Raw genomic sequence first — 15757 nt, 5'->3', positions numbered from 1 at the left:
TCATCATCCAGTTCGTTTTACAAAGTTGTATCCTTGCTCGTTGACTCTCTCTATCCTTGTTCCTAGTTCATTGTAATATCGTTGACTCTCTCTATCCTCGTTCATTGTAATTTCCTTTCTCAGTTAAATGTGAACCGACATGATGTGTCCTACGAATGCCGGTATATAAAAATTGTTAAATAAAAATAAATAAATAAATAAAAAATAAGGATGTCCTTTGTAATTAGCCAGCACCTCAGCAACAGGTTTTCCTGTGCTAGTTGTTGGTGCTATATTGCTACGGTTCCTGCCTTGTCCAGCCTCGCTTGCTGTGCTCCTGCTTTATCCAGCATTGCCCTGCTATGTTCCTGCCTTTGTGCAACTTTGCCTTGACATGTTTCTGTCTTGCCTTTCAGTCTGCCTTTCCTTGGACTATTGTTTTGTCTTCTGATCTTGCTAGATATCTGCCTGCCTTAACCTCTGCCTGGACACCAAACTTGCTTGATCTCTGCCTGCCTACTGACCTTGCATATTCTCTGCTTGCCTTGACCCCTACCTGGACACAGACCTTGCTATTTCACTGACAGTCCTGACCCTTGCCTTTTTTTGATGCAGTCTGAACTGCGCCAGCCTAGACCTCAGCATGCCTTAGTCTTGTCTGACTCATTGCTCTTTGCACCCTGCCAAAGAAGTCCTGCTGGGCAATAGAACCTGCAGGCTCAACCCAAGGGGAAGAGGGCCAGGAAAGCAAAAGACCTTGCCTTGTGCTGTGTCAACTGCCGCCTGCTAGGGCCTGGTCTGTGTTTGCATGCCACAGGCTGTGCCAACCTAGTAGTGGCCCAAGGGCTCCATTACCCAGAGTGTGACACCAGGTAGCTTTCAAAATACATGGGAGGCAAATTTTCAAAGGTATTTATCTGGGGTACATTGGCCTAGTTGTCCACCTTAGAGCAGCCAAAATTATGCATGGACTTTCACATCACATATACTTTTTCCTCGGTTTAAAAAAAAAAAAAAAGGCATTCTTGTGCTGTGTTTAGGTTGGGAGAAAATAACATAAGAACATAAAAAATTACAATACTGGGTCAGACCAAGGGTCCATCCAGCCCAGCATCATGTTTCCAACAGTGGCCAATCCAGGCTACAAGTACCTGGCAAGTACCCAAACACCAAGTAGAATCCCATGCTCCTGATGCTAGTAGTAACAGTAGCTATTTTCTGGGTCAACTTGATTAATAGCAGGTAATGGACTTCTCCTCCAAGAACTTATCCAAACCGTTTTTAAACCTAGCTACACTAACTGCACTAACCACATCCTCTGGCAACAAATTCCAGAGTTTGATTGTGCACTGAATGAAAAAGAATATTCTCAGATTAGTTTTAAATGTACTATATGCTAACTTCATGGAGTGCCCCTAGTCCTTCTATTATCCGAAAGAGTAAATAACCGATTCACATTTACCTGTCCTAGACTCCTCATGATTTTAAAGACCTCTATCATATCCCCCCTCAGCAGTCTCTTCTCCAAGCTGAACAGCCCTAACCTCTTTAGTCTTTCCTCACAGGGGAGCTGTCCATCCCCTTTATCATTTTGGTTGCCCTTCTCTGTACCTTCTCCATCGCAACTATATCTCTTTTGAGATGCAGCGTCCAGAATTGTACACCCTTATTCAAGGTGCGGTCTCACCATTGAGTGATACTGAGGCATTATCACATTTTCCGTTTTATTCACCATTCCCTTCCTAATAATTCCTAACATTGTTTGCTTTTTTGACTGCTGCAGCAAACTGAGCTGGCGATTTCAATGTATTATCCACTATGACACCTAGATCTCTTTCCTGGGTGGTAGCTCCTAATATGGAATCTAACATCGTGTAACTATAGCATGGGTTATTTTTCCCTATATGCATCACCTTGCACTTATCCACATTAAATTTTATCTGCCATTTGGATGCCCAATTTTCCAGTCTCTCATGGAACAATTTATTTATTTATTTATTTAGAATTTTTTTTTTTATATACCGAGGTTCTGGTAACAATGTTATCAATCACTTCGGTTTACATTTACGGTAACTTTGGGATGACATAACACGAATGTCTTACATAGAACAAGGCAGTGAGAACTGGGAGAAAATTAAATAAATTAAATTAAATTGCATAGCACATTATGAGAAACAACAATTTAAATTACTGAAAAATTAATTAAATTAAATTAAATTGCATAGCACATTATGAGAAACAACATTTTAACTTACTGAAATCTAACATATTGAAATCTAACATTCTAGCGATTAGGATCACAATTTATTTATTATTATTATTATACAAATTATTTATCACAATCTGCTTGATTTAACTACTCTGAATAATTTTGTATCATCTGCAAATCTGATTACCTCACTCTTCATATTCCTTTCCAGATCATTTATAAATATATTGAAAAGCACCGGTCCAAGTACAGATCCTTGAGGCACTCCACTGCCTATCCCCCTCCACTGAGAAAATTGTCCATTTAATCCTACTCTCTGTTTCCTGTCTTTTAACCAGTTTGTAATCCACGAAAGGACATCGCCTCCTATACCATGACTTTTTACTTTTCTTAGAAACCTCTCATGAGGAACTTTGTCAAACGCCTTCTGAAAATCCAAATACACTATGGGGTAGATCTTTAAAAAATATGCGATCGCGTACTTTTGTTCGCGCACCAGGCGCGAACAAAAGTACGCTGGATTTTATAAGATACGCGCGTAGCCGCGCGTATCTTATAAAATCCGGGGTCGGCGCGCGCAAGGGGGTGCACACTTGTGCAACCTGCGCGCGCCGAGCCCAGCGCGCGCTGCCTGTTCCCTCCGAGGCCGCTCCGAAATCGGAGCAGCCTCGGAGGGAACTTTCCTTCGCCCTCCCCCCACTTTCCCCTCCCCTCCCCTCCCTTCCCCTACCTAACCCACCCCCCCCCGGCCCTATCTAAACCCCCACTACCTTTGTCGGCAAAGTTACGCCTGCTGAAAGCAGGCGTAACTTTGCGCACTCCGGCCAGCAGCCCCGCTCCATCCTCCGGTCCCGGGGGCTGGTCCGGAGGCCTCGACCACGCCCCCGGGCCGGCACCACGCCCCGGGCCCGCCCCCAAAACGATGCGGCGTTTCAGGAACACCCCCGGACACGCCCCCTCCCGCCCCTTTTCGAAAGCCCCAAGACTTACGCGCGCAGGCCTTTTAAAATCCGCCCCTATATCTACTGGTTCACCTTTATCTACATGTTTATTAACCCCTTCAAAAATGTGAAGCAGATTTCTACCATTGATTTTCAAACATATGCGTGCTATACTATCTCCAATCGGTTACACAAACAGGAGATGCACATATACTTTAGCGCCTGGACACTTTAAGTATTTGCTTTGGAAAATCCCTAAACAGGTGAACTATTCATAATTGCCCCCAAAATTGCTAATATGTTAATGTATAGTAAAATATGGTTTCTTTATTTAGCAGATGGAGTGCATGGTTGTATTGAGATTGCAAAGAGTGGAAATGGCTTACAAGGTAAAGTTGTGATGTGGAGATGTGCAAAATACTATTTAAATATGAATTCTTTTAGATTAAACTGGTGCAAATGAATATTTATGATGTCAAGTAGCATGACAGCACCTCATCCTGATTATCAACATATAAGTAGCTTTTTGAAACTTCAAATGCATTTTTTTGCCAAAGGAATGAAACAGAACCCAGAAAAACAAAAGGGATAGGCTGATGTTTTTATTGGTTCAGTTAATGAAATCATCTGTATTTTCTGACCTCATTGTTTCTTTGAAAGCAAAGCCAAACAAGCTCATGTCAAGTCTGAAAATTAATTTAGGCATTTAACCCCCCCCCCCGCCCCACTCCCAAAAAAAAAAAAAAAATTTGAATGTACTAAAATAGAGTTATGTCCCTGCATTTATTTTGCAATATGCAACTGTGCACAACTGCTATAAAAACAGTAATTTAAAAAAAAATATCAACAGGCAAAACAATGGTCAACATATTCTTTGCAGGCCAATGTTTAGGGGTATTGTCAAGAAAACATATGGAACTGCCAAACTTTACAGCTTTGCGAAAAACATATTTTGAAAGCATCCATTTTGTTTAGAATTAAGCAATTATAAACTACAATTTGAAAAAATAAATGCAAAGCTATAAGTAGACTAGTGCTTGGAGCAGTATACAAATCCCATTGATGCTCCCTATGACCTTGGGTAATTCACTTCATCCTCCACTGCTTTAGGTTCAAAGTTCGGGGCCTATTTATTAAACAGTTTCTCCCATTTTGTGCCTATGGGGGAAAAAAGCCTACTAAATAGGGCCTTTAGATTGTAAACACGCTGGGGACAGGAAAATAACTACTGTACCTGAATATAACTCACCTTAAACTACCAATGAAAATGTGAAAGCTAAATCTAAATAAATAAAAACAATATCTAAAAAAGCAAATTTGCTTATCGTAAACAGTGTTTTCCATAGATAGCAGGATGAATTAGCCATGATCCATGTGTGACATCATTTGGCGGCACCAAACGGACTCATCTATCCTAGCTAATAGAACTTTGAGTTCTACTGATCATGTGTGGGAGTTCCCATGCGAGAGTTGCCTCGAGATTCTTCACAGTCTCTATTATAGTTAAATATAGCTAGGTACGCAACTCGGTTAGCTCATGGCTAATTCATCCTACTATCTACAGAAAACACTGTTTACGGTAAGCAAACTTCCTTTTTTCTGTGAATAAGCAGGCTGAATTAGCCATGATCTGTGGGGAGTCCCCAGCTGAGGGTTGCAGCAAAGCGTATACCGAATAAGCAGACTCCATTATGGAGAGAAGACTACTGTGAGAAAAAATAACGCAAAACTGATTGTCTGAAGATACTGTCAGTCCTTGAGAAGTTGTTCAGACAGTAACATGACAGAGGTGGGAAATGATGACCAAATTGCAGCTTTGCAAATGTACTCTAGGGGTAACTAACCTAAGAAGGGCAACAGGAGAACGCAGAACTGAGCTGATGAGTTGAGACTGAAAATGCAATCTGCATTACGCTATCCAGCTGGACAATATATATTAGTGTTCTATGTGTCAAACAGATGTGAAGCCTGGCAACACAGTTGAGCTCTTTTCTTATACTAGATGAAGATTCTTTTACAGTTTAAGGCATGAAGGGTTCTTTCTCCTTCATGGACATGCGGTGTCAGAAATAAGATAGACAATACGATGGATTGAGTGATATGGAAAAAACTGAGACATCATTTGGTAGAAAATTCAGGTGAGTGGGAAAAATCCATACATATAGAAATCCATACATATGGAAAAATAGTATGCATGACATATAGAGGTCATGAACATGGAGTTCGCCGACTCATGTAGCTGAAGTAACTGTGTTGAGGAATGCTACTTCCCTGTCAAGAACTGAAAAGAATCTCTCTGCACTGGCCTGAAAAGGCATTACCATGAGTTGAGAAAGGACAAAATTCTAGTCCCACAGAAGAAAGATTTTCCTACTGGGGGCTAAATGAGGTAGAAGTCTTTCATAAAGCTATATATTATTGAATGACTACAGATGGGTTTAGTATGTACATGAATATGAAAAACCTCTAAGGCTCGATAACATAGAAACATAGAAATGATGGCAGAAAAGGACCAAATGGCCCATCCAGTCTGCCCAGCAAGCTTATATTAGTATCTACCACCCAATGCTTATTTTCCCAAACTGTAAAATTCTGGTGCTTCATTGGTTAGTGTCTGAATCCTATTCCCCTTTACTCATTGCTGTGGAAGCAGAGAGCAATGTTGGAGTTGCATCAAAGTATCAGGCTTATTGGTTAAGGGAAGTAACAGCCGATTCAGCAATTTATCCCCATGCTAATTTGTTCTCCAGACTGTAAAAGTCAGGGACCTCAATGGTTGCTGTCTGAATCCAATTCCACTTTTCCCCCTGCTGTTGAAGCAGAGAGCAATGATGGAGTTGCATCAACAGTATCAAGGCTTATTGGTTAAGAGTAGTAACCACTGCACCAGCAAGTTACCCCCATATACTCTTTTCTCCATTTCTATTCTCTAGCCTTTAGGGATTCACAGTGCTTATTCCATGCCCCTTTGAATTCTTTCACTGTTTTTGTCTTCCCCACCTGCTCTGGAAGGATATTCCAGGCCTTCACCACCCCCTCCATGAAGAAATATTTCCTGACGTTGGTTTTGAGGGAGGACGACTCAGAACAAACATCAAGAAATTCATTTCATGACCCCTAGTTCTACAGTTTTCTTTCAAACAGAAAAGGTTTGATGATTGTGCATCATCAAAACCTTTCAGGTATCTGAAAGTCTGTATCATATCTCCCCTGCAACTCCTTTCTTCCAGGGTATACATATTCAGATCATTCAGCCTCTCCTCATAAGTCTTCCGATGCTGACTCCACACCATTGTGGTCACTCTTCTCTGAAACGCCTCCATCCCGTCTCTATCCTTTTTGAGATAAGGGCACCAATACTGAACGCAGTATTCTAGGTGAGGCCTCGCCAAGGGAATCACCACCTCCATTTTCTTACTGGTTATTCCTCTTTCTATGCAGCCCAGCATTCTTCTAGTTTTAGCTATCGCCTTATCACAATGCTTCGCCACCTTCAGATCACCAGACACAATCACCCCAAGGTCTCTCTTCCAGTATGTGCACATTAGTCTTTCACCACCCATCACATACAGCTCTTTTGGATTACTTCACACCAGATGCATGACTTTGCACTTCTTGGCATTGAATCCAGTTGCCAAATCCTCCACCTTCAACCTTTCTTAAATCACTTTTCATTTTCTCTACTCCTTCAGACGTGTCCGCTCTGCTGCAAATCTTAGTATCATCCGCAAATAGACAAACGTTACCTTCTATCCCTATCGCAATGTTGCTCACAACGATACTGACAGAACCAGTCACAAATCTGACCTCTGTGGCACCCCACGGAACACCATTTTTTCTTCAGAGTAGATTCCATTTACCATTACACGCTGTCTCCTATCAGTCAACCAGTTTGCAATTCACGACACTACCATGGCACCCACTCCCAAGCTTCTCATTTTGTTCATGAGCCTCCTATGCGGGACTGTATCAAAAGTTTTACTAAAATCCAGGTAACTCACATAGAGCGCTCTTCCCTGATCCAATTCTCTAGTCACCCAATCAAAAAAAAATCAATCAGATTTGTCTGGCAGGACCTTCCCCTGGTGAATCCATGCTGTGTCGGGTCGAGCAACCAACAGAACTGTAGATAGTTCACTGTCCTTACCTTCAGCAGCGTCTCTATTAAATTTTCCCATCACCAAGGTGAGACTCTCCGGCCTGTAATTTCCAGCCTCCTCTTTGCTCCCATTCTTGTGAAGTAGGACCACTACCGCTCTTCTCCAATCTTGCCGCACCCCTCCCGTTTCCAGGGATCTATTGAACAGGTCTTTCAGCGGATCCACCAACACATCTCTGAGTATCCTGGGATATATCTCAGCTGGCCCCATGGTCTTGTCTACTTTCAGTTTTCCTAGCTCTTCCCACACAATCTCTTCTGTAAAAAGAGTTTTGTCTACTCCAACCACTTGCTTTGCAATGTACTTACTTTCACTGGTGATGTGGCATATTGGGCCACAAATAGAATCACTGGAGAGAGGCGAGAGATCGGGCTCGTCCAGGGTGGCCTGTGACACGGGAATTGTGAGACCAGTATAAGACTTTGTTGCAGAATTTCGGTGGACGACTGTCTTTCCAGATAGGACAGCCACAGTGGTCGAGAGCAGGACCCTTGCAGGATCTATAATATGCCGGAGTGGTTCGATGGTATCTTCAGGGATAAAGGAACGAGAGGGGACATCTGCTCGGAGGTTTTTGACTGCGGATCGATATCGGAGTTTGAAGTCAAAGCGGGCATAGAAGAGGGCCCAACGGGCTTGACGTTGGTTCAGATGCAGAGCTTGGTGTAAGTATTCCAGCCACTGGCACCACTCCTCTAAGGTGAGTTTGATGGACAAGAGTTGTCACCAATCCCGTAATTCCACTCCGCTGGGGAAAATTTCTTAGAAGGAGCATGGGTGTAGAGTGTCCATGGAAGAGTACTGGCTTAAGACGGCCCCTAACCCTTTGAAGGAGGCATCGACCTCCACAATTAAAGGGTGTTGGAGATCGGGATTCTGGAGAGAAGGTTCCTGGAGAAAGGCTGCCTTTAAGACCTGAAAGGCTGATACCACCTCGGGAGGCCACCGTTTAGGATTTGCCCCTTTTCGCGCCAAGGCCGTTAATGGGGTCGCCAGCTTTGAGTAGTTGTGAATGAAGGTACAATAATAACTGGCAAAGCCAAGGAATCTCTGTAAAGCCCGCAGGCCAGTAGGTTGTGGCCAATCTTGAATATACTTGAGATTTTCTGGATCCATTTGGAAACCTTGTTTGGAAACTATGTACCCAGGAATGGTAGACTTTCCTTTTCGAAGGAACATTTGTCTAGTTTATTTATTTATTTATTTATTATTTTTATTATACCGAGTTTCATGATATGAATCACATCAACCCGGTTTACAACAACTTTGTACTTTGTAACCAGTTTGTTCTTTGTAACCAGTTGTTCGCCAAACTTAGTTTGGCGAACAACTGGTTAACCTGGAGGCATTGGAGAACACGAGAGACATCTCGGCGATGGGTATTTAGGTCCTTGGAAAATACCAGAATATTGTCTAGGTATACGACCACACATTCGTATAGTAGGTCTTAGAACACTTCGTTCATCAAATTTTGGAAGACGGTCGGTGCATGGCCGTCTCTGGTATTGAAGGCTGTCTTCTACTTGTCACCTTCCCGTATAGTATAAAGGGATGGGTTCTTTTCAAACTGACTGTAACAGGTTGGGTCGGCCAATCAGTGTTCATTTCTGAGTCAAGCCCCACCCACTTCAAGCCCTAAGTGTTCACTTCCATGTTTAGACTTGTCCCTTGTCCTGTCTTAACTTCACCCCTCCGAGTCATTTTGATGTTATAGGAAGTGGTCGTAGCTGTGCTCCAAAACACAATCCTGTCTGGCCCTATTTTGATGACATATTCTGCAAACAAAAATGCTTGAGTCCAACATGGACCATGGATATGGTCATTTTGAATGATGTCACAGGAAATGATATGACCTTGCAGCATGCACAGAAAGGAAATGCTCAGGTCCAATATGGCACTGCCCATGGAAGTAGTCATTTTTTAATGACCTTACAGGAAATGACATCACCATGGAGCATGCACAGAAAGCAGCACTCCCTGCCCTCGGTTAGAGTTGAGCATGCACGCTGAACATTAATGGCAGTCTAAAATCCTCAAGTCTCTTTTGCAGGTTGTTTGAAAACTGTAAACTTAACAAGCAATCACACAAATAGCTTACCACATAGGTGTGGAATTACAAATTCCATTAGTACAGCAGAGAGAAAGAGACCAAAAGAGTAAAATGAGCCTGTGTAAATGTGCTCAAACAGTTTGCAAGCTGGTGGCTTTTTTTGAAAAGAATCCATTAATTTTAAAGCTTTAAAACCAGAAAAGAAACGTGTACAAACGGCATACTGAAATAACGTCAGAGGATGGATGGCATGCTGGGTAGCTTCCCTGTTCCCAGGGGAATCGTCCCCCACCCTTCACAACCTCATTTTCTCATGCCTCCTGAAAACAATGGCAGATAAGACATCCACACACCTTTGGTTCCCCTTGTTGCATGACACCCTCCCTCCTTTTTCCTTCCATGCTGCTGTTGCTGCTTACACACAGGCCGATACAGTACAATGCGCTCCGACAGCCTGCTATTGGACGCGCGTTTTCCCTTACCCCTTATTCAGTAAGGGGAGGAAAATGCACGTCCAACCCGCGGCACCTAATAGCGCCCTCAACATGCAAATGCATGTTGATGGCCCTATTAGGTATGCGCGCGGGATACAGAAAGTAAAATGTGCGGCTTGGCTGCACATTTTACTTTCAGAAATTAGCGCCGACCCAAAGGTCGGCGCTAATTTCTTCCGGCACCAGGAAAGTGCACAGAAAAGCAGTAAAAACTGCTTTTCTGTGCACCCTCCGACTTAATATCATGGCAATATTAAGTCGGAGGTCCCAAAGAGTAAAAAAAGTAAAAAAAAAAAAATTTGAATTCGGCCTGTGGCTGTTGGGCCGAAAACCGGACGCTCAATTTTGCCGGTGTCCGGTTTCCGAGCCCATGGCTGTCAGCGGGCTCGAGAACCGACGCCGACAAAATTGAGCGTCGGCTGTCAAACAGCCGCCGCTCCTGTCAAAAAGGAGGTGCTAGGGACGCGCTAGTGTCCCTAGAGCCTCCTTTTCCCCGTTTCTACTGCGCCACCTAATTTGAATACTGCATCGCGCGCACCGGCGAGGGGCCGGTGCGCGCGCCGGGAGAGCAGGCTTTCGTCCGCTCTCCCGCGGACTTTACTGAATTGGCCTGACAATCAGGGAAAGAAAAAATATTCAAAGCATTTAAAAATAAAGTATTTGAAAGGAACTTTTAGGTTTTGAAAAAAAACAAACAATCTATGTAGTAGTGTTGAACCACAATAGTATTATAAAAAAGAATGTTTATTTATTTTATTTTATTTATTTAAAAATATTTCTATACCGTCTTTTCAAACTAGTTTGATCAAGACGGTTTACAAGAATCAATTATATAGATCAAGTTAACCAAAAGATAAATTAAATAAAATATAATAAAAAATTAAAAATAAATCAGCAAAAAGTTAAAGAAAAGTACAGAAAAAAAATACAATAAACCATCATAATCCCTGCTCAAAAATAAATAAACTAATTTTTTACAAAAAACAGATAAAGAAAGAAAAGAAATAAGAGAGCCTAAAACTTTAACTTGTACAATCCAGGTTCCTAATAAGTGTATAATCAAACAGTCAGAAACTGCAGAGTACATGGCTTATAAAGGTGGGGTGTTCAATTTTCAAGATGACCATATGCAATCTTAAATAAATAAGTTTTTACTGCCTTCTTAAATTCATTATGAATAGAGCAGCTGCATTTTACCCAATTTTTTAAAGCAAACATATACAAGAAGTTGTTAAACAACATTTATTATAATCCAGAGGCAGTAGGCAGCATGGGAGGCGTGACACAGCTTTTTCAGGCCACTAGGAAGCACTGTAAAAATGTGAACAGAAAACAAGTCACATAATGGCTGAGAAGACAAGACAATTAAGTTTTATACAAACTGGCTAGAGTCTGTTTTAAAATAAATAAAATGATCATCTCAAACGTGGATGCCCAGTGGCAGGCTGATTTAGTAAATTTGTTATCATTGGCTGTTTACAACAGTGGCTACAAATATACTTTAATATGTACCGCCCGAGTCATTCGCAGATACAGCAAGGAGGAGCCTGCAGCTCCAAAACTGATTATGCTAAACAGATAACCTGGTCTTCAGTTTCTTGGCTAAGGACCATAAGAAGAACCGGTAGCCATAAGGGAAAACAGAAATGCCTAACCCGTTCAAAAACCTAGACACATCTGGATAGGACACAAGGTCACAAAATTGACTTGTATTTTAAACATGCGAGAGCTGCTAATTACACCTTCAGAGTGCTAAGGGCCAAGTTTTCCTGTAAAAAATTCCAAAATCAGTGGAATGTTAACTATGAGAAGAGGAAAACCTTGCTCCTAACAGCAGCCCTCAAATAGCCTCCAAACTCCAACATAAGCAAGAGATGCAGAAAATTTCCTGGCCCAGAGCAAAGTGGAATTCACTTCAGAACCAGAGTCCTCTTAAAGGCCAAAACATAAGACAAAACCGACCCAATCGTCATGCAACATAGACCTCTGATGCAACAGATCCTTCCTGAGTGGAAGAATGTATCTGACTGATTTAGGCTATCAATTGGCCATAGTGATAACGCATACCACATCCCGATCTGTAGCCAGACCTGGATGGGAGCATCGATACTTAGCCCTCTGGGATCACTACTACAACTAAATAACCATGGCACTTCCGCAATGCCGGAGGTCACACATAAATCCAGATACGGGTGACCGCCACGCACTACTATGAGTTGAAAGGCTCTGTCAGCCAACTCCCCTTCAGGTGGGTCTAAGTCTGTCCTTACACTGGGAGGCAGATATGTCCTAGGGATGTTGGTCTGCCCACACCATGAGTGCATCTACCTCCACCGACCTCTGGTGGCATATGATTTCACCTTAATCATTGATGTAGGCCAGAGGCATTCGGCGAACTGCAAGCATGCAGACAAACTACACTTACTTCCGGTCAAAGGCCCACTGTTGCTCTTCAGCCCAGAAGACTCACAACCCTTGTGTGTACTAGCCAGATCAGTGTCTCCCAGGAAATCCCCTTCCTGAGAAGATCTGCATGCAGGTACCACTGCCACTGGACCCTCACCCCCAACAGCAAGTAGGAATATGCTTGCGGATTCCACTGGCAGAGCAATGTGTCCTGAAGGGGCTGCATATGCAACCCTGCCCAGGGAAAAATATTCAATGTGCTGCCATCAACTCTAGGACTAGCAGATAAGCCCACACTCCTGGGTGAATAGGCCTTCTCCAGGCATGAACTTGAGCAATAAAGTTCAAAATGTGACTCACTTGACAGAAAAAATCTCTGACCTGCTCCATATTGTACGCTGAGCCACTCTTACATCCGAGGCGGCAGTACACACCTGCTTTCTGCCTGCTTGGCTCAAATCAACCAGTTCGCATTACAGATATACTAGAATGTCCTCCTTGCACAGAGGACCCTGAAAAAGGTCTTAGGTGCAACAAGCAGCCCGAAGGGCAGTACCTGAAACTGATACTGATGGCCCAGCGCAAGAAATGTTGATGGCCCTGGGGAATGGGAATATGTAGACCTATCTTCATCCACAAGCAATGAGAGAAATTCCCGTTTGTACTTCCATCATTATGGAAGGTAGCATTTCCATATAGAAATGAGGCATCGTCAAATGTCTATTGACTGAAATCCGTGAGATCTGGGACTGGGAATAGGAATAACGTCCATCAATCCAACCGCCTCTATAAGGAAGTTTCCACTGCCACTCTTTTTGTAGAGAGTTGCATGACAGGGCATAAAGGTACTCGGAAGAACTCGGAGAAGCACCAAAGAACAATCATCTCTCACCAGTTCGAGGACCTGTTGGTCCATTTTAATCAGAACTCAGCTCTAATAAAGGTTAGCCCACGTGCCAGTAACATGAAGATCCAGGTGCTCCATCCTCGGAGCCCGCCTCCTTACAAGAAGGTCTAGGCCCAAAGACCTAAGAATCTCCGAAGAAACTCCTGTGTAAGGACAAAACCGCCAGAAATTTCTGGAGTAGCCCTTTGCCCCAGAAGGACATGATGCTGCCTTCTTGCCCTCGGCCCATGAGGAACCTCAGAGCCCTCTTAATTATGTCATCATTTTGTTCAATCCCCTGCCAAGGAAGGAAAACTTTGAGAGATTGGGAAATTGGACTTGGAAACAGTGACTGCCAACCAATGTTGCAGCCACAACAGGCATCTAGTCGCAATCACGGAAGCCTTTCCTCCAGCAGAGACGGGATGCGGTTTATAATTGAGACGTAATAAATGTATATTTGAACCAGCAGATGAAAGAAAGCCTTTGTGCCTACTCTTTGGTTCCGTTTGTAGCCCAGTATGAGGCAAGAGACGGGAGATTGAATCTTAGCACTTTAAAATGTATCTGATGCTGTATTTGCTTTTTCTTAGACGTATATATTTTTTTAGAAAAAAAATTTTTTTAATAGTTTTTTTAGATTTATTTTTTGGAACCTATTCTAAATACCACACAAAAAAGATGTAAGGTTCTTGCTCATTTTTGTTTTTGATGTTATTTCCTGTGACACCATTCAAAATGGTTGTGTCCATGCTCAGCACCATATTGAACAGGAACATTTCTGGTTCTGAGATATGTCATCAAAATGAGCCAGCAGTGGGCATGCCCCAAGACAACGTCCTGTGATGTCATCAAAGCAGGGCTGGAAGGGTACGTGCTTAGGGGCATGGTTATGATCACTTTCTGTATAGTCATCAAAATGACCAGAAGGGATGGGGCTATAGCCAGATACGGCGCAGGGCTAAACCCGAAAGTGAAATCAGTTTGATAAGAACTCGGCCTTATATATTACTTATGAAAATGTCTCTAGAAGGCAAAGTTGTTTTAAAGCATCCAGAATCAACCCTAGAAAAAAACAATTTTCAAAAATAGCATGGTTATGTGTTTCTCTATTTGGATACAGAGAAATAAAAATGTATGGCAACTGTAATATTTTATTCAAGATGGAAGATATTGTATACAGCTCTACAGAGAAGTAAATTAATAAATTTGCAAAATGTTTGTTGTTTTTTTTATCCAAAATATAATCTACAAAATTATAAAGGCTCAAGAAACTATAGTGCAAAGAAGATTTGAACTTACTGTCATCTCCAAGTCTGGATGCATGTTCATTTATTAACTCTTCTCCAACTTCAATTATTTGCTCACTGTTTCGGTAGTTTTCTTCTCTCCATTTTCTCAATTTGTCACGCATCTCTATAAAAGAAAAATATGATTTACAAAATGAGCAAGATGTGTTCTGTCAAGGTAAAAAAAACAAACTAAAAGACCTCCTCAACCTCCATAATGCCCAAAATATGTTTTGTATTTCATACCTGTGGCTCTAGCTAGAGATAGAATAATATAGGAAGGGATCCTCAGTTTTTCATTTCAAGAGATTATGTAACAATTTGGAGATAAACTAAATGAAGTGCTTTCATGAGCAAAAAGAGTTGCTCAGCACAGAAGAGAAACATTCATCAATGTGCAGTTGGAAAGTAAAACCCTCAAAGCATCAACAGGGCCTGGCTTCCAATAGCAGGCAAATTGTGACTTTTTAAAAAAGGTTTAGGGGGCAGGGGGGAGGGGTTTAGAATATTATGTAGCACTGTTTTTATGCTTTGAGGGAGGGAGAGAAGGAGGGTTTGGCCCAGTTTTTTTTGGTCTTTTACTTTTGTAGATGACAGCACTACTCAGCCCTATATCTTTTCAAGATATCCGGTTAAGTAGCACATTATCGGGCCATACAAGGCCACAATTTGATAACCTAGCCAGCTATATTCAAACTTAGTCGGTTAGGTTTTTAGTTATCTGCTAAATGTAGCTGGATAACTTTAGGCTGGTATATTCAGTCGGATGTTTCTCCTGCTGAATATAAAGGACAAGTTATCCGGCTAACTATACACAAATAACGTATCCACTAATCGGCCTACTGAATATGGACCCCTGAGAAATTAGTTTCTAACTTACAGGCCGATACAGTAAAGCGCGGCCGCAGTTACCCCATTTCTAACCCGCTGTGTACTCACAATTTCGCCGCATAAGTCTAACCCGCGATTCACTATCTGTTTTTACCGATCCTTACCGCGTCTTTAACTCGACGCATATCCCTTTCCGCCCGCGGTATGTATATGTATGTAAACGATCCCATTAGCTATTCCCTCCCATACAGTAAAGTGCGCCCCGACTATCGCCTTTTTAATCTGCTATCTTGCCGCGTCTTTAACCTACTAATTTACCGCCTACCCTGACCCTTGCGTTAGTGTGGTTCACTGGTTGCTCAGCATATTCAATTTAAAGCTTTAACCTTGGTATTTAAGGCTCAGCATGATCCCATACATTCCATTGCACTGTCTGTATTCACAAGAATGTAATTATCTGATTCTACCACCAAAAGCCGCCCAGTCCCAAACCAACTCAATCCACAGAAAAA

General features: G+C 42.3%; 1 protein-coding gene across 1 annotated transcript in view; it reads right to left on the bottom strand.

Moving 5' to 3' along the window:
* The window catches only part of EMC2 (ER membrane protein complex subunit 2), a 235768-nt gene that overhangs the window by 179027 nt on the left and 40984 nt on the right, over positions 1–15757 (bottom strand). Inside the window, exon 2 of the mRNA XM_029591902.1 lies at positions 14428–14541. Within this exon, the coding sequence (XP_029447762.1) occupies positions 14428–14541 (114 nt within the window). The remainder of the gene's footprint in view (positions 1–14427; positions 14542–15757) is intronic.

Source organism: Rhinatrema bivittatum, chromosome 2 (assembly GCF_901001135.1).
Source record: "Rhinatrema bivittatum chromosome 2, aRhiBiv1.1, whole genome shotgun sequence".
NCBI classification, from domain to species: Eukaryota; Metazoa; Chordata; class Amphibia; order Gymnophiona; family Rhinatrematidae; genus Rhinatrema; species Rhinatrema bivittatum.
The sequence above is the reverse complement of the archived record's forward strand: the minus strand, read 5'-3'. Positions and strand labels throughout refer to the sequence as shown.